This window comes from Oncorhynchus keta, chromosome 33 (assembly GCF_023373465.1).
Source record: "Oncorhynchus keta strain PuntledgeMale-10-30-2019 chromosome 33, Oket_V2, whole genome shotgun sequence".
NCBI lineage: Eukaryota > Metazoa > Chordata > Actinopteri > Salmoniformes > Salmonidae > Oncorhynchus > Oncorhynchus keta.
In genome coordinates, this window is record NC_068453.1 from 7,756,386 (window position 1) to 7,780,472 (window position 24,087).

Genomic DNA, 24,087 nt, shown 5'->3' on the forward strand with positions numbered 1-24,087 from the left:
TGTGCAGTTGCAAACCATAGTCTGGCTTTTTTAATGGCGATTTTGGAGCAGTGGCTTCTTCCTTGCTGAGGGGCCTTTCAGGTTATGTCGATATAAAACTCGCTTGGACTGTGAATATAGATACTTTTGTACCCGTTTCCTCAAGCATCATCACAAGGTCCTTTGCTGTTGTTCTGGGATTGATATGCTCTTTTCGTACCAAAGTACGTTCATCTCTAGGAGACAGAATGCATCTCCTTCCTGAGCGGTATGACGGCTACGTGGGCCCATGGTGTTTATACTTGCGTACTATTGTTTGTACAGATGAATTTGGTACCTTCAGGCGTTTGGAAATTGCTCCCAAGGATGAACCAGACTTGTGGAGTTCTACAATTTTCATCTGAGGTCTTGGCTGATTTCTTTTGATTTTCCCATGATGTCAAGCAAAGAGGCACCGAGTTCGAAGGTAGGCCTTGAAATACATCCACAGGAACACCTCCAATTTACTCAAATTATATCAATTAGCCTATCAGAAGCTTCTAACGCCTTGACAACACTTTCTCGAATTTTCCAAGCTTTTTAAAGGCACAGTCAACTTAGTGTATGTAAACTTCTGACCCACTGGAATTGTGATAAAGTGAATTATAAGTGAAATAATCTGTCTGTAAACAACTGTTGGAAAAATGACTTGTGTCATGCAAAGTTATCCTATTTTGTTGCCTTACAACCTGGAATTAAAATAGATTTTTGGGGGGTTTGTATCATTTGATTTACACAACATGCCTACCACTTTGAAAATGCTAAATATTTTTTATTGTGAAACAAACAAGAAATAAGACAAATAAACAGGAAATAACCCCCCAAAGTCAATACTTTGTAGAGCCACCTTTTGTAGCAATTACAGCTGCAAGTCTCTTGGGGTATGTCTCTATAAGCTTGGCAGATCTAGCCACTGGGATTTTTGCCCATTCAAGGCAAAACTGCCTTGGTTCCGCTGGTGAACAGCAATCTTTAAGTCATACCACAGATTCTCAATTGGATTGAGGTCTGGGCTTTGACTAGGCCATTCCAAGACATTTAAATGTTTCCCCCTTAAACCACTAGAGCGTCGCTTTAACAGTATGCTTAGGGTCATTGTCCTGCTGGAAGGTGAACCTCAGCCACAGTCTCAAATCTCTAGAAGACAAAAAGTATTTAGCACCAATTCTGACCAGTTTCCCAGTCCCTGCCGACAGAAAACATCCCCACAGCATGATGCTACCACCATGCTTCACTGTGTTCTCGGGGTGATGAGATGTGTTGGGTTTGTGCCAGACATTGCATTTTTAAAATTTTATTTAAGCAATTCCTTTTTCCTGGCCACTCTTCGGCCCGCCACAGGAGTCGCTAGTGCGCGATGAGACAAGGATATCCCTACCGGCCAAACCCTCCCTAAACCGGAAGATGCTAGACAAAATGTGCGTCGCCCTACAGAACTCCCGGTCGCGGCCGGCTGTGACAGAGCCTGGGCGCGAACCCAGAGTCTCTGGTGGCACAGCTTGCACTGCGATGCAGTGACCTAGACCACTGTCCCACCCAGGAGACTACATTCTTTCCATTTTTTAATAATGGATTTAACGGTGCTCCGTGGGATGTTCAACGTTTCGGATATTTTTTTATAATCCAACCCTGATCTGTACTTCTCCACAACTTTGTCTGTGACCTGTTTGGAGAGCTCCTTGATCTTCATGGTGTCGCTTGCTTGTTGGTTCCCCTTTCTTAGTGGTGTTGCAGACTCTGGGGCCTTTTGGAACAGGTGTGTATATGCTGACATCATGTGACACTTAGATTGCACACAGGTGGACTTTATTTAACTAATTATGTGACTTCTGAAGGTAATTGGTTGCACCAGATCTTATTTAGGGGCTTCATCGCAAAGGGGGTGAATACATTTGCATGCATCACTTTTCCATTTTTTACTTTTTAATTATTTTTTTTAATAAGTTATTTTTTTTTTCATTTCACTTCACCAATTTGTCCATTACATGAAATCCATTACATGAAATCCAAATAAAAATATATTTAAATTATAGGTTGTTATGCAATAAAATAGGAAAAACGCCAAGGGGGATGAATACTTTTGTAAGGCACTGTAGGTCTTCATGGCTCGTTAAGTGCCTATACTGTCATGAATCAGTCTGCTCAGGCTCTGTCAGGGGGAAGCAGCTGCTCGCTGACCACAGTAAAACACTCAGCCCCTTTCACACAGCCAAATCCAATGCATCTCTAGGTGTAACTGCACAGCGGAGTTGATTAAGCAAGCTATCGGCTAGTGTTGATACAAGCAACTCGTAAGTCATTTTTCCAGCTCTTTGTGTGAGCATGATTATTTGCACTGTGGACACACACTGCCGCCCTCTCACCTGCAGAGAAGGTGAGTTGGATCTGTTCCTCGATAATCTCCAAGGCGATAAAGTCGTGTTTCTCGTTAAATCTCCCATTGTACAGCAGCAGGGCATTCCTCTCTCTGGTGGCAAACCTGGGGACAAGATCGACACAGGGTCAACATTCTATTGTCAAACCCACATTTGGTGCCATAATGGCACCCATTCAAATCCTATATCTCAAACATAGTTAGCCAAACTTTTTTTTGTGTGAACAATTATTCATTAGGTTTTTACAGTATGTGGCATAGTTAGACAAATGTGGCATATCTAACCCAAACTGCCATATAAGATACACTATATAAACAAAAGTATGTGGACACCCCTTCAAATGAGTGGATTCCGGACAGGTGTAGAAAATCAAGCACACAGTCATGTAATCTCCATAAACAAACATTGGCAGAAGAATGGCCTTACTGAAGAGCTCAGTGACTTTCAACATTGCACCGCCATAGGATTCCAACAAGTCAGTTTGTCAAATGTATGTCCTGCTAGAGCTGCTCCGGGTCAACTGTGAGTGCTGTTATTGTGAGGTGGAAACGTCTAGGAGCAACAAAGGCTCAGCCGTGAAGTGGTAGGCCACACAAGCTCACCGAACTGGACTGCCGAGTCAGCACAAGAACTGTTCGTCGGGAGCTTCGTGAAATGCTGTTCATGGCCGAGCAGCTGCACACAAGCCTAAGATCACCATGCGCAATGCCAAGCGTCTGCTGGAGTGGTCTAAAGCTCACAGAAGGGGAACGGTGAGTGCTGAAGCACGTACGGCGTAAAAATCGACTGTCTCTGGAAGCAACATCAGTACAAGAACCATTCGTCGGGAGCTTCATGAAATGGGTTCCCATGGCCTCAACCCCAATTAACACCTTTGGGATGAATTGCAAAGCCTACTGCGAGCAGGGCCTAATCGCCCAACATTTGTGCCCGACCTCACGAATGACCTTGTGGCTGAATGGAAGTAAGTCCCTGTAGCAATGTTCCAACATCTAGTGAAAAGCCTTGACAGAAAAGTGAAGGCTGTTATAGCAGCAAAGGGGGGACAAAATCCATATTAATTCCCATGATTTGGAAATGAGATGTTCGACCAGCAGGTGCCCACACACTTTTGGTCATGTAGTGTATATGAGAGGTGGGATTTGGGGTTGGTGAGGTGTGTAAGGAAGGAGTGAGAAACTCCTGAGGAAGAAAGACTTAAAGAAGGACAATAAGAAAGTGTTCGGTAAGACCAGTGGTCTAGAGTCAGGAAGGAGGAAGTAGATGCCCTGGTGGCCCATCTCCCTGTTAACCCCTGCCATAGTACAGTGCCTTGCATGTTTCCTATTTTGTTGCATTACAACCTGTAATTTAAATGAATTTTTATTCGGATTTCATGTAACGGACATGAACAAAATAGTTTGTTTCAAAAAAGTCAACAACAAAAAATTAAAACGGAAAAGTGGTGTGCGTGCATATGTATTCACCCCCTTTGATCTGCTATGAAGCCCTTAAATAAGATCTGGTGCAACCAATTACCTTCAGAAGTCACATAATAAAGTCCACCTGTGTGCAATCTAAGTGTCACATGATCTCAGTATATATACACCTGTTCTGAAAGGCCCCAGAGTCTGCAGGGCGCACCACCAAGCAAGTAGCACCATGAAGAGCAAAGAGCTCTCCAAACAGGTCAGGGACCTGTGGAGAAGTACAGATCAGGGTTGGATTATTAAAAAATATCAGAAACTTTAAACATCCCACGGAGCACCTATAAATCCATTATTGAGCAATTGAAAGAAAATGGCACTACAACAAACCTGCCAAGAGAGGGCCGCCCACCAAAAAAAAGCAATTGCTTAAAGAAAACAAATAAGCAAACACGTTTGGTGTTCGCCAAAAGTCATGTGGGAAACTCTCCAAACATATGAAAGAAGGTACTCTGGTCAGATTAGACTAAAATTGAGCTTTTTGGCCATCAAGGAAAATGCTAGCACAAACCCAATAACTCATCACCCTGAGAACACTAACCCTACAGTGAGGCATTGTGGTGGCAGCATGGTTTAGGGATGTTTTTCTTCGGCAGGGAAAGGGGAACTGGTCAGAATTGAAGGAATGATACATGGTGCTAAATACAGGGAAATTCCTGAGGAAACCTGTTTCAGTCTTCCAGAGATTTGAGACTGGGACAGAAGTTCACCTTCCAGCAGGACAATTACCCTAAGCATACTGCTAATGCAACACTTGAGTGGTTAAGGGGAAACATTTAAATGTTTTTGAATGGTCTAGTCAAAGCCCAGACCTCAATCCCATTGAGAATCTGTGGTATGACTTCAAGATTTCTGTATACCACTAGAACCCATCCAACTTGAAGGAGCTGGAGCAGTCTTGAAGAATGGGCAAAAATCCCAGTGGCTAGATCAGCCAAGCTTATAGATATACCCCAAGATACTTGCAGCTGTGATTGCTGAGAAAGGTGGCTCTACAAAGTATTGACTTTGGGGGGATGAGTAGTTATTCACACTAAAGTTTTCCGTTTTTTTTTGTCTTATTTCTTGTCTGTTTCACAATAAAACATATTTTGCATCTTCAAAGTGGTAGGCATGTTGTGTACATCAAATGATACAAACTCCCCAAAAATCTATTTTAATTCCAGGTTGTAAGGCAACAAAATAGGAAAAATGCCAAGGGGGGTGAATACTTTTGCAAGCCACTGTATGTGTGTGTGTGTGTGTGTGTGTGTGTGTGTGTGTCATCCTGCATGCGTGCTATAAGGGGCACAGAGGGCACGAGAGTCAGACACCAGATGCCAGCATGGCAGTGGGAGGTGTGGAGGGGTAGCAGGGGGGCAGGAAGACACAGCCGATAAAAGAAAACAGTGATAAGAGTACCTCATCACAGGACTCTTCCTGTTTTCACCCTGTTCTACCGCTTCTCACCGACACACTCTGCTTTTCACATCCACCCACTTTTATGATCCTCACCCCACCTAGAACTTCAAATGGGACTAGCAACAGATCTGACACAATATTTACACTACGGTGCAAGTGCACTAGTTTTGATCAGAGCCACATAAGGGCTGCCACATAGAATGTAGTTTACTAAATTTATGGGCTTTTTGAGAGACAAAGAACTTGATCTGCATTCCCATTTCTGTGTTCCTGCCTTGACTATGAAAGGTGTTATAGATCATTTTCCTCTACGGCTGTTTCAACAGATAAGAGCGTGCACGCACGCACGCACGCACGCACACACACACACACACGCACACGCATGCACGCACGCACACGCACGCACACACGCGCACACACAACCCCCCCCTTCTCATGTGTTTAATGTAAGCGTTTTTTTGTGTGAGCTCCGACACAAAGATGTCTCTACATGCCCCACTGAACTGGTATACTGAACTGAACTGAGGTAAGTGTGTGTTTGTTTGTGCAACCCTCCCTGTACCCAAATTACGGTTTACTACACACACACACAAACATGTACAGTAGACATGTCGCTCTGTTAACACATGATCAACGGAAACAGGATGCACCTAGGCTCAATTTCGAGTCTCCTCGCAAAGGGACTGAATACTTGTGCAAATAAGTTGTTTTTTTTTAAATACATTTGCAAACATTTAAAAAAAAAAAAACGGTTTTCGCTTTGTCATTATGGGGTATTGTGTGTAAATGGCTGAGGTTTGTTATTTATGGAATCAATTTTAGAATAAGGCTGTAACGGAGCAAAATGTGGAAAAAGTCGATACATTCCAAAAGGCACTGTAGATGGGGAGAGATACAGAGAGGGAGAGAGAGAGTAGATAGTTTCCAAGTACTCACATGAACGAGACAGTAAAGTGGAACCTCTGCCGCAGTCCTCTGAAGGTGATGAAGGACTGACCGGGGAAAGACCTGGTGGTCATCTCACAGTAAGGCTTCTCGTACTCTCCCGGTGGACACTGGCACATAAAACCCCCCACCAGCAGGTCCACACATTTCCCCCCGTTCTTACACACCCCCGGGACACACCGCCCCGACCGGACGTTCACCTCACAGTGCTCACCTGGGGAGAGAGTAAGGTTTAAGAGTGATATACCCACCCAGTCAGACACGCAAAAAGTCACGTTCAGAGACTGCATTCCCATTTCCCATTTCTGAGAGACAGGAGACACTGTTTCTATATTGCTCTGCTGAATGGTTCTCATGAAGAATCTAATAATTATAATAGTTATAATAATAATTATAATAATTATAATCTAATAATTATAATAGGTCACATACACCGGATAGGTGCTGTGAAATGTGTTTGTTTTTTACAGGGTCAGCCATTGTTGTACGGAGCCCCAGGAGCAAATTAGGACACTGACTACTGGTCTGGACATCACCACCACAGACACACAGCTCAGTTTCCCACTGACAGACTGTCTGTCTATGAGACCACAGGAAACTGGCTGACTTGCTCAAGTTTGCACGCCATCTTCGAGTCCATCAGTTTCCTTATCTAAGATGGCCGCCAACCATCGCCGTCATCTCCAGCTCCAGTGTTGTGTCAACCATCATCCCGCCAAGATCTGTCTAGGAGGGAGGGGACGGACAGCCAGGTATGCATGGGATGGAGGGGGGGGCAGGACCCTGTCTGGACCCTGGTAATGACTCTTCTCTCTGTGGTATAATCCATTTTCCGAGGAGAATTAGGAGGATCTGTTTCCCTGTAATGCGGGAATCATGTGGAAACCCAAGGCGGACACAGTAGGCCCCGCTGTCATCGGCCACATAATGGCTCCTAACTAGCTGAGGTCGAACTGTGACCTTCAAAGACTAGACCCCCCATTGGAGGAGAGGAAGGGTGGAGTGTGGTATAATGAGGTAATTACAGCTGATAAGGAAGTGAAGGAGGGAAAGAGGAAAGTAGTGGCGGGGTTGTCATTATATTCTACCGGGCCCCATTGGAAGGACAGAGAGACTGAGAGATGTGGTATCACTATCAGATGAAAGCTCCCGTTCAGTTGACCTGCTGGGGCTCCCGAGTGGCGCAGCGGTCTAAGGTGCTACAGACCTTGGTTCGATTCCAGGCTGTATCCCAACCGGCTGTGATTGGGAGTCCCACAATTGGCCCAGCGTCGTCCGGGTTAGGGTTTGGCCGGGGTAAGCCGTCATTGGAAATAAGGATTTGTTCTGAACTGACTTGCCTAGTTATATAAAGGTGAAATAAAATAAATAAAAACCAGCAAACTCCATGAAAACGTCCTGAGTGCATCTGATAGCTCCGCCACTCGACCTTCAATCAGACACAAAAACAGTGACAGGAGTTGGGCCTACTGTAGAGTGTACCTGGGGCTGCCAGCTAGACAGCATTCCAGCCTCATCGCAAACATAAATCACACTGAGACAGACCATTTAGTAATGGGGTCATTTGTAGTTGATAGATCATCAGTGGGTTGGTGCATCCTACTGCTGGCCAACACCAGAGTTGATCTGCAGCCAAAGTGACTGCCATGAAATGCGTGCCTCACCCAAACTGGAAGCTACACTCTGATGGTGGCTGGGGTGACTTACCAGACAGTACCTACATACAATTGAAATCTCTTAAAGACCTAGGAAAGTATTAGCCTGGTCCCAGAACCTTTCGTGCTAACGTTGCCAACTACTATGGCCACGTTCGCACCATTTGCAAGACAGCACAACAGGTCAGGGAACAGGCTAGCGAGGATAATACAGTACCCAAACAACTCCTTCACTGAGTGGAGCCACTGACCAGTGAAGTCTTCCTGACACTCGCAGGTATAGCCTCCTTCTCGGCTGCGACACTTCCCGTTGTTCCTGCAGGGTCCTGAGTAGCAGAGGTCTATCTCCGTCTCGCAGTAGTCCCCGGTGAAGCCTGCAGGACAGCGGCAGCGCAGACCGTTGATGGGGTGGATGGGCCGGAACAGCACCGTGTCGGAGGAGATGAAGGGCGGGGAGCTGTCGAACTTCAGCACAGACACACACTTCATATAGTTCTCACACGGCTCCCTCAGGCAGATGTTGTCGTCGAAGGGAAGCACCTGGAACGGATACAATTCATTAGGGAATTGCTCAAATCCAGAAAATGAAATGGGCAACAGAGATGGCTGGGTTTTCGGGCTTTCCTTTCGAATCAGTGGCTGACTTAGATCGTGTTCATTACGGCACACCGTAGCTAAACTTGTCAGAACAACAACAAAACATTTATTATTGGACAAGTTCGGATAGTACCTCCCTGATCATTTTCTTCAATTTGGGGCCAACTGTACATGACCCAGTTGTCCAGGAGTGGCTATGGGGTAGGAAGGGGGTCAATTTGGGATTCATTCAAAGAACCTGTTGTGAGTAAGTTACCTGTTGTGATGATATTAGTCGGAGCAGGGTGCGGTTCAGGTAGATCTGCTCCTGCAGCTCCTCGGAGGGGAAGTACCTCCCCGGGGGACCCCCTGGCTGCAGCGCCGAGAAGGTCACGTTGAGGATGGCGCCGCGAACGTCGGTGTCGTTCTGAATGTTGAACACAAAGACGGCCTGGCGGCTGGTGGAGAGTAGAGAGTCTCATGATCACACAGAGCAGAGGTGCTGTGGCAGCAACAGAATGCTACACGGACCTCCATGGAGTAGAAGCTAAGGTTGCATCACTTCAATAACTTCTCCAAAAATGCCCAGGTTAGACAGAAATCCCGGTTCCCGAGGGTTATTATTCCCTCCTGATACAGAGACTCTTGCAAGCAGGTTTTCTGGGACCGTAACAAGGGAGCAGACACATTACCTGGTGGAGAGCACGGCTGCCACTCCTTCCAGGAAGAGGGACAGCAGAGGGGACAGGAAGCGCTCCTGAGACATGTTCTCCAGGCGCACCGTGATGCTGTTGGTCAACATGTCGTCTGTGATTATGGTGACCCGCAGGGTGCACAATGCTGTGACCCGATGGACACCATCTGGGGAGGGGGGAGGAGAGCGAGAGGGGGGCGGGTTAAATGGATGAACTACAGAGCAGAGCAACAGTTAAAAGACGGATCAGAACGAATGTACATAATTGAAGCCATGAAGCTTTGTTAAGATTTGTTGAGCGTTTTGTAGAATATAGAAGTGATCCTCATCTAAGTGGATGTATTGCAGAGTAGTCGAGTCAACCACAGTTCAACCACACTAAACACATGAAGATTGGTGTTAAACTTTGTTGAATAGTTCATGAATGAGCCCAATTTGTTAAAACTGTCCCGATCATAGACATTAAATCAAATAGACAGAGTCACTGGCAGGCATATAATCATTTGAATAAATAACCTGTCCTGTCAATGACAGCAAAATGTCGGCATTTCCCTCCCTCTTGTCCAGGAACACACTTTAATTACCTACTGTAAATATCTCAATCCTAATGGATCCTTCTCAGAGGAGATCTCGTGCGCATCCCAAATGGCACCCTATTCCCTATATAGTGTACGACTTTAGACCAAGGCCCACGTTGCTCTGGACAGAAGCACAGCACTCGATAGGGAATATAGTGCAATTTGGGACGCAGCCCCGAGAGTGTGAACACCAACACTTCCCGCAAACGAGAGACGTGTGCTGCTCACAGCGATTTCCTGACAAATATTATGTTACAGTGAGACTTGGGAAGGACTGGCTTCCAGTGTCCTGAGTCTCTGCCAGTGTTCTCTCTCTGTGCAGAGCTTAGCAGCTGCACTTGTTTGTCATGCCACGGTTCTCTATCGACTACGGTAGATTGAATTAATTAGGTGTCATTGTGATTCCACCTGATTCAAAGCCACTCCTAAGTAATTAAACAACTCTGATCTCGTTTCAACTTGTGGAACAACTGAAAACTGCTCAGTTCTTCTATCCCATATGTCATATGCACTGAGTGTACAAAATAATCTTTGAATCTTGAGACAATTGAGATATGGATTGTGTGTGTGTGTGTGTGCCGCTCGGAGGGTGAACGGGCAAGACAAAAGCTGAAGTGCCTTTGATCAGGGTGTGGTAGGAGATGCCAGACGCACCGATTGTGTCAAGAACTGCAATGGCTGCTGGGTTTTTCATGCTCAACAGTTTCCTGTGTGTATCAAGAATGGTCCACCACCCAAAGGACATCCAGCCAACTTAACACAACCGTGGGAAGCATTGGAGTCAACATGGGCCAGCATCCCCGTGGAACGCTTTCAACACCTTGTAGAGTCCATGACCAGACGAACTGAGGCTGTTCTGAGGGTAAAAGGGGGGATGCAACTCAATATTAGGAAGTTGCTCCTAACGTTTGGTGTACTCCGTGTAGAGCCCATAGGCCTAGACCCATTCGTTATAACACTGGGTTATAGGAAGAGAGCTGACACTGCTAACTCTTAACTGATCCATACAAAGTCTACAGGGCTGATCCATACAAAGTCTACAGGGGCTGATCCATACAAAGTCTACAGGGGCTGATCCATACAAAGTCTACAGGGGCTGATCCATACAAAGTCTACAGGGGCTGATCCATACAAAGTCTACAGGGGCTGATCCATACAAAGTCTACAGGGGCTGATCCATACAAAGTCTACAGGGGCTGATCCATACAAAGTCTACAGGGGCTGATCCATACAAAGTCTACAGGGGCTGATCCATACAAAGTCTACAGGGGCTGATCCATACAAAGTCTACAGGGCTGATCCATACAAAGTCTACAGGGCTGATCCATACAAAGTCTACAGGGCTGATCCATACAAAGTCTACAGGGCTGATCCATACAAAGTCTACAGGGCTGATCCATACAAAGTCTACAGGGCTGATCCATACAAAGTCTACAGGGGCTGATCCATACAAAGTCTACAGGGGCTGATCCATACAAAGTCTACAGGGCTGATCCATACAAAGGGGCTGATCCATACAAAGTCTACAGGGGCTGATCCATACAAAGTCTACAGGGGCTGATCCATACAAAGTCTACAGGGGCTGATCCATACAAAGTCTACAGGGCTGATCCATACAAAGTCTACAGGGCTGATCCATACAAAGTCTACAGGGCTGATCCATACAAAGTCTAAATCCATACAAAGTCTACAGGGCTGATCCATACAAATACAAAGTCTACAGGGCTGATCCATACAAAGTCTACAGGGCTGATCCATACAAAGTCTACAGGGCTGATCCATACAAAGTCTACAGGGCTGATCCATACAAAGTCTACAGGGCTGATCCATACAAAGTCTACAGGGCTGATCCATACAAAGTCTACAGGGCTGATCCATACAAAGTCTACAGGGCTGATCCATACAAAGTCTACAGGGCTGATCCATACAAAGTCTACAGGGCTGATCCATACAAAGTCTACAGGGCTGATCCATACAAAGTCTACAGGGCTGATCCATACAAAGTCTACAGGGCTAGGCTATTTGTTCAACACCAAGCATACAGAGAGAGTCTACAGGGCTCTAATACTGTGGTTTCGGGGATGTAGGAGGAGAGTTGCCAACAGGTGGCTGCAGCAGTTGAAATACTGTTGAAACGTCTCTGAGTGGCCGATCGGGTTGCAGGAGTCTCGTTGAGTCAATGTGTATGCGTGCGTGAGAGAGACGGCTGAGCGGCAGGTGCCTTGTCAGTCACTCTCCCCCAAATTAGGTCATTTCTCAGGACCCCTACACCCCTCTCTAGCCCCGCCTCCCCCCCTTCCTATATTCCCTCTCCTCTCCCTCCCCCGTCAGTGCCTCTGTTCATCAGACTGCCTCACACTGTTTATCAGACTGGGTGTTGATACCGTTGTCTCCTCACAGCCTCCACCTCCTCCTCCTCCTCCTCTCCCTCTTCACTAAAAGTGTTGCCCAGTGTGTCATCATTATCAGACAAAGAAGAGCAAGACGACCTATGCTTTCCACTCTGTTACACCCACAGTCACCACATACTTCTAGAGAAGAACACACAAAAGCACCCCCCCCCCATGTGGTCATACACACACACAACGTTCCCTTAGTTCACCGTAGAGAGAGGGCGCTCTACTAGTATCTGTTACACTAGACATCCATCACAGAGTAGTCTACCCAAGTTGTCTACTCCCCCACCTGTCCCCTCTGTCCGCGCAACACAGTCAGTACACATGGTCGGACAAACACACACACACACACACACACACACACACACACACACACACACACACACACACACACACACACACACACACACACACACACACACACACACACACACACACACACACACACACACACACACACACACACACACACACACACACACACACTACAGGAAGCAGGTGTAAGAGGTTCCAGTCACCTGTTCAGTGTTAACATTAAGCAGCAGGTCCAGACAGTAGCTGTTGGCACTCAGCTTAAGACAACAGTAGCACTCTAAACGCTTCGCTGTTGAGAGTACAGCTCAAACCATCCCGACTGTGCTTGACAAAGCGTTTCATCACCTACTCTCCGGGTCCTCAAAAGGCAAATCTAAGCTATTCACTCACTGAGTGAACTGACCAGGAACAAGGCCTACTTTATTGGCCATGAAGTACAAGCGCACAGTCCTGCCTCTCTGACGAACTACATAGATCCCCTGAACCCCATACTGTTCCCCACACACAATGCTGAGGGAACGAGGGTTGACAACAGGTCATTAACAGGGGAGGACAAGGTTAAATACAGGGAGAGTTTTCCAGGAGGAAAACTGTCCTGTGGCATCCCAAGAGAAATGCTATTTATATCCACCCCCCCCAGCTGTTCTATTCGGGGTCAATGAGAGGGCAACACACCCACATACACACAGGGTGTCCCTGGGCAGATCACTGCCAGTCATCCCAGGGCGTGTCACATTCAGACGCCATGGAAACAGGAGTTCTCCGAGGGTAAATGGCACTGCATGAGTGACATGGGAGACGACAGAACCCACCCCATAGTGATATAAAACACCACACGCTACATTACAAAGATGCCGTTTACAAGTATATCGGAGTGGGTGAAATACCCTGGTGAAGGTCTACGGGGTCTGAGACATTTGGTGTAATAAGATCCATTACATTTGTGGGAAGCATCAAGATCAACAGTGTGCTACAGTTTTCTTTAGTGTTCCGTGTGTGTTACAATTACGATATGCCAAGCATTTATGAACTTGTAATAACCATTAAGATGATATGAGACGGACATAGTCCTGCTAAAGTAAACAAACAGGTGTATTGTCCAGACAATAGAAAACTCACAGCGTGTCACTCATTGTTTTATTAGTCATCTCAGCTAAGAGTCCAGGCAGTATACTGCCCGCGCTGCAACAGTGCATGAATCATATATATGATGATTGAATTGTGTTCATTGGGATTAATAAAATGAAGTAAACCGCAATCTGTTTTCCATAGACGCAGGTCTAATCAGCAACCACTCCCCGGATCCTAAGCATAAGTGGGAGAAACTCAAAACTCACCTTACATCAGTGCATCTTGTTTATGAGGCAGGAGGTGCTAATAAGGCTGTTAACAGACTGTAAGACAGTGATATGCATGACACCAGTCAGTCTTTGTCGTTTATAGGCCTAGCCATCTATGATTTCATTTTTTATTTAACTCGGCAAGTCAGTTAAGAACAAATTCTTATTTACAATGACGGCCTACACCGGCCAAACCCGGGACGACGCTGGGCCAATTGTGCGCCGCCCTATGGGACTCCCAGTCACGGCCAGATGTGATGCAGCCTGGATTCGAACCAGGGACTGTAGTGACGCCTCTTGCACTGAGATGCAGTGCCTTAGACCGCTGCGCCACTCTGGATGGAGCCGGACACTGGGACATTCCACCAAGGTTCCCATCTGTCACAGTGAGTGACAACAACACCCTCGTCTACATCACTAACTGCCCCACCCACCCATTCTGGAGATCGATGACACTGCTGTCACTATCTGTCTGTGGTCTGTGACTGATAAGAGTGTGGCCATCATGATGGGGGGTAAATTATTTTTCAACTCACAATTTAGGAAGCGTGTTTCAACGTTTGTAATGAATTGAAAAATCCGCATAAAATCAACAGGTGATTTTCAATTCAATAGACTGAATAAAAAAACGAAGAGGACCACAACTCTGGTGACCACAACCCTGGTGACCACAACCCTGGTGACCACAACCCTGGTGACCACAACTCTGGTGACCACAACTCTGGTGACCATAACCCTGGTGACCACAACCCTGGTGACCACAACTCTGGTGACCACAACCCTGGTGACCACAACCCTGGTGACCACAACTCTGGTGACCACAACTCTGGTGACCACAACCCTGGTGACCACAACCCTGGTGACCACAACTCTGGTGACCACAACCCTGGTGACCACAACCCTGGTGACCACAACTCTGGTGACCACAACCCTGGTGACCACAACTCTGGTGACCATAACCCTGGTGACCACAACTCTGGTGACCACAACCCTGGTGACCACAACTCTGGTGACCATAACCCTGGTGACCACAACCCTGGTGACCACAACTCTGGTGACCATAACCCTGGTGACCATAACCCTGGTGACCACAACCCTGGTGACCACAACTCTGGTGACCATAACCCTGGTGACCATAACCCTGGTGACCACAACCCTGGTGACCACAACTCTGGTGACCATAACCCTGGTGACCACAACCCTGGTGACCACAACTCTGGTGACCATAACCCTGGTGACCATAACCCTGGTGACCACAACCCTGGTGACCACAACTCTGGTGACCATAACCCTGGTGACCACAACCCTGGTGACCACCCACACCGTCCAACAACAACAGCAGTGTTTTCACAGATAACGGAAGAAGCAGAGAGCGGGTGGTAAAACAAACGGCAGACGTCTCATCTGTACGACAGGCGACAGGTTCTCCTCGCAAACCTGTCAACCCCACCCGTGTGAGACAGAGGGGGGATTCAGACCCCCTACAGCGGGAAGAGAGTGGTATGTTCCGCTCCTAAATCACTATGACAGGGGAAAGAAGGAAAGGACAACCTCTGCATTCCACACAAAGACCAATCCTTCCCTGCATTGGTTTGTTTGCAGTGGAAATGTGATTATTTAAATCATTTTGACATTTACCACAGTCAAGTAGGATGGTAATACGAGGAAGTGTTTAATCCTTGAAGAAAGCCAACAATTATAACAACAGACATTCTAGATGGCAGTGTTTTTTATTTTACTGGCAACCATCTTTTATTGCGCAATAACATTTTAAAGGTACAGCGACCAATGAAAACCAGTGAAAACGGAGCCCTATTTAGCAGGTGCTGAGAAAACACCACAAAGCGACCAACTGACCCCTTTCTCTCAAATATTTGAATCACAACAATGACTCCAAACCGACTGTACCTCGACCAATAGGTGTCTAGAGAGAAATCAGCTCCCCTCTTCCCTGTGACACACCTAACCGCCCCTGGCCTATCAGGTACAGAGCAAACCAACAGGTTGTTTGACTGTGGAGTCAATCCCACACATTCACTAACAGTTTGGCTTTCTCAACAATCTGCCGAAGAACGTGCAAATCCCTCTCTCTCTCACGCAGACACACACACTAACCATTGGGTCCAGTAGAAGAGTTTCTCTCACACTGTGTGAGCAAACAGACAGACTGGGATGTAGGATCACATATCAGCAGCCTACAAGACATGCTGCCAGACATCCTGCTAGACGAACAGGGTCAATTCACCCCCTCTCTCGTCGTATCTACCATAATGACCATTACAGTATATCCTACAGACTGACAGAACAGAACGACAGTCACACTAGAATCTATCCATCTATTACTCAGGAATTCAACATGCATGGCACGAGATGATAGGTTAGGGAAATGAATAGATTAAATGAGGAAGTGAAGGAAAGGTTCTTAGTGGTTGCCAAGCGGATGTATATTATGCGCGGAGAGGAAACGAGAGCAGGGATACAATGAAACTGTAGCTGACAGAGATAATCACTGCAGATGACTGGGGACGACTGGGACCTCCCTGAGACAGACAGCTGTGCATCTGTCTCTCCCTACACACATCAATCACGTCTCCCACACAACTGCCACAGGCATCAATCGCGAGGACAGAAGATACTGACACCACGGCATATCATTGTAATGCCATTATCCACTGTCACCACGAGAGCTCGAACCTCTCTGTCGACAGACATGTCATTGTAATGCCATTATCAACTGTCACTACTAGAGCTCTAACCTCTCTGTCGACAGACATATCATTGTAATGCCATTATCCACTGTCACCACGAGAGCTCGAACCTCTCTGTCGACAAACATGTCATTGTAATGCCATTATCAACTGTCACTACTAGAGCTCTAACCTCTCTGTCGACAGACATATCATTGTAATGCCATTATCAACTGTCACCACTAGAGCTCTAGCCTCTCTGTCGACAGACATATCATTGTAATGCCATTATCAACTGTCACTACTAGAGCTCTAACCTCTCTGTCGACAGACATATCATTGTAATGCCATTATCCACTGTCACCACGAGAGCTCGAACCTCTCTGTCGACAAACATGTCATTGTAATGCCATTATCCACTGTCACCACGAGAGCTCTAACCTCTCTGTCGACAGACATATCATTGTAATGCCATTATCAACTGTCACTACTAGAGCTCCAACCTCTCTGTCGACAGACATATCATTGTAATGCCATTATCAACTGTCACCACTAGAGCTCTAGCCTCTCTGTCGACAGACATGTCATTGTAATGCCATTATCCACTGTCACCTGTCGACAGACATATCATTGTAATGCCATTAGCTAGAGCTCCAACCTCTCTGTCGACAGACATATCATTGTAATGCCATTATCAACTGTCACTACTAGAGCTCCAACCTCTCTGTCGACAGACATATCATTGTAATGCCATTATCCACTGTCACCACTAGAGCTCGAACCTCTCTGTCGACAAACATGTCATTGTAATGCCATTATCCACTGTCACCACTCCAGAGCTCTAACCTCTCTGTCGACAGACATATCATTGTAATGCCATTATCCACTGTCACTACTAGAGCTCTAACCTCTCTGTCGACAGACATATCATTGTAATGCCATTATCAACTGTCACTACTAGAGCTCTAACCTCTCTGTCGACAGCCATTATCATAGAGCTCATTGTAATGCCATTATCAACTGTCACCACTAGAGCTCTAACCTCTCTGTCGACAGACATATCATTGTAATGCCATTATCAACTGTCACTACTAGAGCTCCAACCTCTCTGTCGACAGACATATCATTGTAATGCCATTATCCACTGTCACCACTAGAGCTCTAACCTCTCTGTCGACAAACATGTCATTGTAATGCCATTATCAACTGTCACCACTAGAGCTCTAACCTCTCTGTCGACAGACATATCATTGTAATGCCATTATCCACTGTCACCACTAGAGCTCTAACCTCTCTGTCGACAAACATGTCATTGTAATGCCATTATCAACTGTCACTACTAGAGCTCCAACCTCTCTGTCGACAGACATATCATTGTAATGCCATTATCAACTGTCACTACTAGAGCTCTAACCTCTCTGTCGACAGACATATCATTGTAATGCCATTATCAACTGTCACCACTAGAGCTCTAACCTCTCTGTCGACAAACATGTCATTGTAATGCCATTATCAACTGTCACCACTAGAGCTCCAACCTCTCTGAGCATATCATTGTAATGCCATTATCTGTCACTACTAGAGCTCTAACCTCTCTGTCGACAAACATGTCATTGTAATGCCATTATCAACTGTCACTACTAGAGCATTGTAATGCCAATCCTGTCACTCTAGAGCTCGACAGACATATCATTGTAATGCCATTATCAACTGTCACTACTAGAGCTCTAACCTCTCTGTCGACAGACATATCATTGTAATGCCATTATCAACTGTCACCACTAGAGCTCCAACCTCTCTGTCGACAGACATATCATTGTAATGCCATTATCAACTGTCACCACTAGAGCTCGAACCTCTCTGTCGACAAACATGTCATTGTAATGCTATTATCAACTGTCACTACTAGAGCTCAAACCTCTCTGTCGACAGACATATCATTGAAGTGCCATTATCAACTGTCACTACTAGAGCTCTAACCTCTCTGTCGACAGACATATCATTGAAGTGCCATTATCAACTGTCACTACTAGAGCTCTAACCTCTGTCGACAGACATATCATTGAAGTGCCATTATCAACTGTCACCACTAGAGCTCTAACCTCTCTGTCGACAGACGTATCATTGAAGTGCCATTATCAACTGTCACTACTAGAGCTCTAACCTCTCTGTCGACAGACGTATCATTGTAATGCCATTATCAACTGTCACCACTAGAGCTCCAACCTCTCTGTCGACAGACATATCATTGTAATGCCATTATCAACTGTCACTACTAGAGCTCAAACCTCTCTGTCGACAGACATATCATTGTAATGCCATTATCAACTGTCACTACTAGAGCTCTAACCTCTCTGTCGACAGACATATCATTGTAATGCCATTATCAACTGTCACTACTAGAGCTCTAGCCTCTCTGTCGACAGACATATCATTGTAATGCCATTATCAACTGTCACTACTAGAGCTCTAGCCTCTCTGTCGACAGACATATCATTGTAATGCCATTATCAACTGTCACTACTAGAGCTCAAACCTCTCTGTCGACAGACGTATCATTGTAATGCCATTATCAACAGTCACCACTAGAGCTCGAACCTCTCTGTCGACAGACAACTAGGATGTGACTTCATCACGATGATAGCACGTTCGTGTTTCAGTATAGGCCACATGTCAGGCATAGATAGTCGGAACCTTGGCCGTGAGTCTGAGTAGTGGCCCTTTAAATGAAACCGTGTTCCGGGATCAATGGTTAACTGTACAGGAATGTGTAGAGTGACTGGGTTCACTGAGAAACCCTGGCAGGTTTACAGACCCCAGACCTGAAGTTAGACAACTGGGAGAAATGTGCAGCTCATCTATCTGTTTTTGGACTATCCCAAATGGCACGCCTGTCCCTATATATTGCACAACATAGGGAATAGGGTGCCATTTGGGATGTAGCGCATAGTCCAAAAACGGATAGATGAGCTGCACATTTTTCCTAGTTGTCTAACTTCAGGTCTGGGGTCTGTAAACCCGCTCATATTCCCCTTCACCAGGAATGAATGGTGCAAAGTCAGCAGAGAGTCGTCAGTGTCAACTGTAAATCCTCCACTGGCAGTCCATTCAGGTAAAGGAGGAGATAGTCTGCTACATATCCTAGCTCATCCCGTCCTCCCTCCCTCTCTTCGCCCATCACCATCACCACTACCTTTAACGGTCTCTGTCCATCTGTACCTGTGTCTCATCCCTGTCTGTCCAGCAGGCCCGGTGGACTCTTACACCCAGAACCCTTTATCTCACAGGATTAGTGTTTATGTACGTCTGGCTTCAGCTTTGATCTGCTCTGGCCTGGAGACAGGCACACGGATTGCGCCTCAAATGGCACCCTTTGCCCTTTATAGTGCAATACTGTTGACCAGGGCCCATAGGGGATCTAGTCAAAGGTAGTGCACTATATAGGGAATAGGGTGCCACTTGGAACGCACACATGGACATACCTGAGAATAAATATGTCTGGGGAGATGAGAGGGGCTTTCACTGAGTGCTTCCAGACACACTGACAGTAATAGAGTAGAGGAGATGAATGGAGAGGAGGAGAGCTTCTGGCCACTACTCCTCTTCTGAGGCTGCCAAGGGTAGTGTCCAAAAGCATACTCTGCCATATTCTGTCTATCCGCAACTCTGCGGCTCTGACTGTTTTGGAAGCGCTGGTGATGATGTCACAGAGGTGTCCTCCTATCCCACTCGACGAGCGAAATTCACCTCATGTCATAACTCAGACACACGTACACAAGAAACACACACGGCTGTCCCAGCAAAATCCCACTCGACACCTGCATCTTTCCCTCTTCGTCCTCTCCTACGCTAAAACCCCAAAGGCAGGTGTGAGTTAACGAGGATTAATGCGCTCGCACTTGGCCAGTCAGTCACTCAACCGTAGTTGTGAGGAGAGGAGAGCGGCAAGCAGGTAGAGACACAAAAGACTCCTTTCACCCCGGGATGAGAGGAGGGGGGCTACCAGGGAATAACATCCCTTCGACAGCACTGGAACAGGTGGGATTACAACACAGGAACAGGAAGAGGGAATCATTCAATTCTTCCAGAGTGATCATGAAATAAAACCATGACACCCTATTCCAAATCAAATCCAATCAAATGTTATTTGTCACAATCTTTGTAAACAACAGGTGTAGACCAACAGTGTAATGTTTACTTATGGGCCCTTAAAAACAGTGCAAAGAGAAAGATAGATAGAAAAGTCAAAAACACAATTAGTAACGATAACTGGGCTATATAGACAGGGTACCAGTACTGAGTCGATGTGCAGGGGGCCCGAGGTAATTGAGGTAGATATGTACATAACTTCAGTGCCTTCAGTTAAGGATTCACACCCTTTTAACTTTGTCCAGATTTAGTTGTGTTACAAAGTCGGAATAAAATGGATTTAATTATCGTTTTTTTTGTCAACAATCTACACACTATCATCTTTAATGTCAGAGTGGTAGAAAAGTGCAAATATTTAAAAACATTTTATGGAAAATAAAATACTAATATATTTTGATTTGAGTATTCAACACCCTGAGTCAATAGATGTTAGAATCACCTTTGGCAGTGATTACAGATGTTTTTGGATAAGTCTCTAATAGCTTTTCACACCTGGATTGTACAATATTTGCCCATTATTTTTTTTTTTAAATTCTTTAAGTTCTGCCAAGTTGGTTGATCATTGCTAGACAGCCATTGTCAAGTCTTGTCATAGATATTCAAGCTGATTGAAGTCAAAACAATAACTAGGCCACTAAGGAACATTGAATGTCGTCTTGGTAAGCAACTCCAGTGTAAATCCGGCCTCGTGTTTTAGGTCATTGTCTTGCTGATTGGTGAATTTATCTCCTAGTGTATGTTGGAAAGCAAACAAAAATCAGATTTTCCTCTAGGATTTTGCCTGTACTTAGCTCTATTACGTTTATTTTTATCCTAAAAACCTCCCTACTCATAACCTGATGCAGCCACCACCATGCTTGAAAATATGAAGAGTGATACTTGGTGATGTGTTGCGTTGCGTTTGCCACAAACACAACGCTTTGTATTTAGTACAAAAACACGATTTATTTGCTACACTTTTTACAGTATTACTTTAGTGCCTTATTTAAAAATAGGTTACATGTTTCGGAATACTTTTGTTTTGTACAGGCTTCCTTATTTCACTCTGTCATGCAGGTTTACTATTGTGGAGTAACTGCAATGTTGTTGATCCATCCTAATTGTTGTCCTATCACAGACATTAAACTCTGCAACTGTTTTGAAGTGCCCATTGGCCTCATGGTGAAATCCCTGAGTAGTTTCCTTCCTCTCCAGCAACTGAGTTAGGAAGGACGCCTGCATCTTTCTAGTGACTGGGTGTATTGACACACCATCCAAAGTGTAATTGATAACACTACTGATAACCATCTTTGCGAGTCATTGGAAAACCGCCCTGGATTTTGTGGTAGAATCTGTGCTTGAAATTCACTACTCAACTGAGGGACCTTACAGATAATTGCATGTGTGGGATACAGAGACGGAGTAGTCAATCAAAAATCATGTTAACCACTATTACTGCACACAGAGTGAATCCAGGCAACTTTACTATATTATTTTCCTCTTGAACTTATTTAGGCTCGCCACAACAAAGGGGTTGAATACTTATTGACTCAAGACATTTCTGCTTATAATTCATTATTCATTTGTAAAATATTCTGAAAATAAAATTCACCAGTGTCATTATGGGGCACTGTGTGTAGATCGGTGACACATAATCTCAATTGAATCCATGCTAAATGCAGGCTGTAACCCAACAAAATGTGGAAAAGGTCAAAGGGGTGTGAATACTTTCAGAAGGCACTGTAGGAACGATGTTATAGACCCTTCCCCTGTTACCAAGCCATACCCCTATCTCAGGCTGCGTGCTGCTTGCATTTTAACCTGTGGTCGACCCCATTTAAGGCCAGACCCAGAGAGAAGAAAAGAGCCACTGTTACAGCAAGATGACTACTAAAATGAGTACAAATGAAGGACTAACAGTTTGATTTGCTATTCAGCTGTTGTTACTCCATCGTATCCACAATAGGCTAGTCTAGGCCATTGTCCTCTATCTCGCAGCTATAGGGGTTGCTCAACGAGCTGTCACACTGGACCTGAGATTCTAAACATAGATAGAACAGAGTGCATTGCTGCTAGTTGCCCCTGTTGACACCACAGGCCTTGGTGGCTGAAAGCTGGAATTGCATTACAAGGTATATTAGATTAAGGACCCAAGGGAGAGAAGGAGAGGGAGGGGGGAAGAGTGGATAGAGTGTCATGTTCATTGTCTATTAAATTAGCTGGGAATAATTTGCCGGGTGTCATGAGACGTTCATCTGCTGTGAGGACAGAGACCGAGACTAGAGCCTGATGGCTGGGGGTGTATATCTACATTACAGGAATACAGTCACACGATGGCTCACTGAAGGGTCTCGTCCAGCAGCCGTCTCTCTCTCTCTCTGTTATTTCCTTCTCTTATCTCTCTGTATTTCCTAGCAATTACCCTGGGGACGAGGTCACGGGTGGCTACAGAGTCCTATTGCTTTATCGGGGCTGATTAACGTCCCAAATCCGTAGCAATCAAAGTGACATATATTGTCTTGATTGATTTTCACCGCTGATATGAATTAAATGGTTAATTCTGCAACTCGGCATATCTCCCCCTCTCTCCAACCCTCCGTTCTCTCTCCTCTAATTGAGTGCCGGCTCTCCCATTTCCTCTCATTATAAGGTCAGAGGTCATCATATCCAGGTGTCTACTACTCGTCACCAGATGGAAAGGTAGACGTGGCCCATAGGCACTGATCTAGGACCCGTTGTACCCTCCCCCAATATTAACCGTAGCGATTCGTTAGGGAAAGTGCAAGACTGACCTCGGATCAGTTTCTCGAGGCAACTTATTCCTACTCCTCTCCAGACTGGTGGGGGAAAGGGGGGAGGGGAAAAGGAGGGGTATTAGAGAAAAGGGGAGGAGATGTTGATTAGAAAGAGGGAAAGGAGGGGAGAGATGGGGGAGGAACCAGAAGGGGTATGTCAAGAACAGATTAAGGGAGGGGTTAAGGCGTCCGCAGGCTTCCCAGAGGAAACTGTTCGCAATATGTTGCGACATTTTTTGTTCGCTTTGGACTTCAGTAAGGTTTTTTCGTCTGTTCGGGCAAACCGAAGTCGGTAGCCGAAGTCTACGCCCCTTTGTGATTGGTCAACAGTAGGGATTCTTCAATAAAGTCTTTCTCATTCCAATGAGAGACGACTCGTGTTCATGCACATTTTTCCCCGAGGGTCTGTTGCGTACAGAGACGCACACTTACGCTGTAAGAATAGTGACCACAGCAACTACACAGCCACCAAGGGCTGACCTAAATACTGCTCTGTAGCCAGGTCCTTGGAGCATGGCCAGACAGAGAGAGAGAGGGGGAGAGAGGAGAGTATGACGAGAGAGATACAATATGTAAAGAAAGAGAGATGGCGAGAGAGATAGGAGACGCACCAGGGTTTGACCTCGGTTCTGTGATTACATGTTCCTGACAAGATAAAACCCCATCACACATGACTTTATCTGCCTTAACTGCTGTAGTCAATCAGTGACAATAGGGA

At 45.7% G+C, this 24,087-nt stretch overlaps 1 protein-coding gene across 4 annotated transcripts in view; it reads right to left on the minus strand.

Annotated features, from left to right (window-relative positions):
* The window catches only part of celsr1a (cadherin EGF LAG seven-pass G-type receptor 1a), a 127,743-nt gene that overhangs the window by 58,214 nt on the left and 45,442 nt on the right, over positions 1-24,087 (minus strand). For all 4 annotated transcript variants that reach the window (XM_052491747.1, XM_052491745.1, XM_052491744.1 and 1 more), the window contains exons 2-6: positions 9,129-9,297; positions 8,714-8,894; positions 8,112-8,400; positions 6,197-6,419; positions 2,382-2,497 (exon numbers count right to left, since the gene is read on the minus strand). In XM_052491747.1, coding sequence (XP_052347707.1) covers positions 2,382-2,497; positions 6,197-6,419; positions 8,112-8,400; positions 8,714-8,894; positions 9,129-9,297 — 978 coding nt within the window. The remainder of the gene's footprint in view (positions 1-2,381; positions 2,498-6,196; positions 6,420-8,111; positions 8,401-8,713; positions 8,895-9,128; positions 9,298-24,087) is intronic.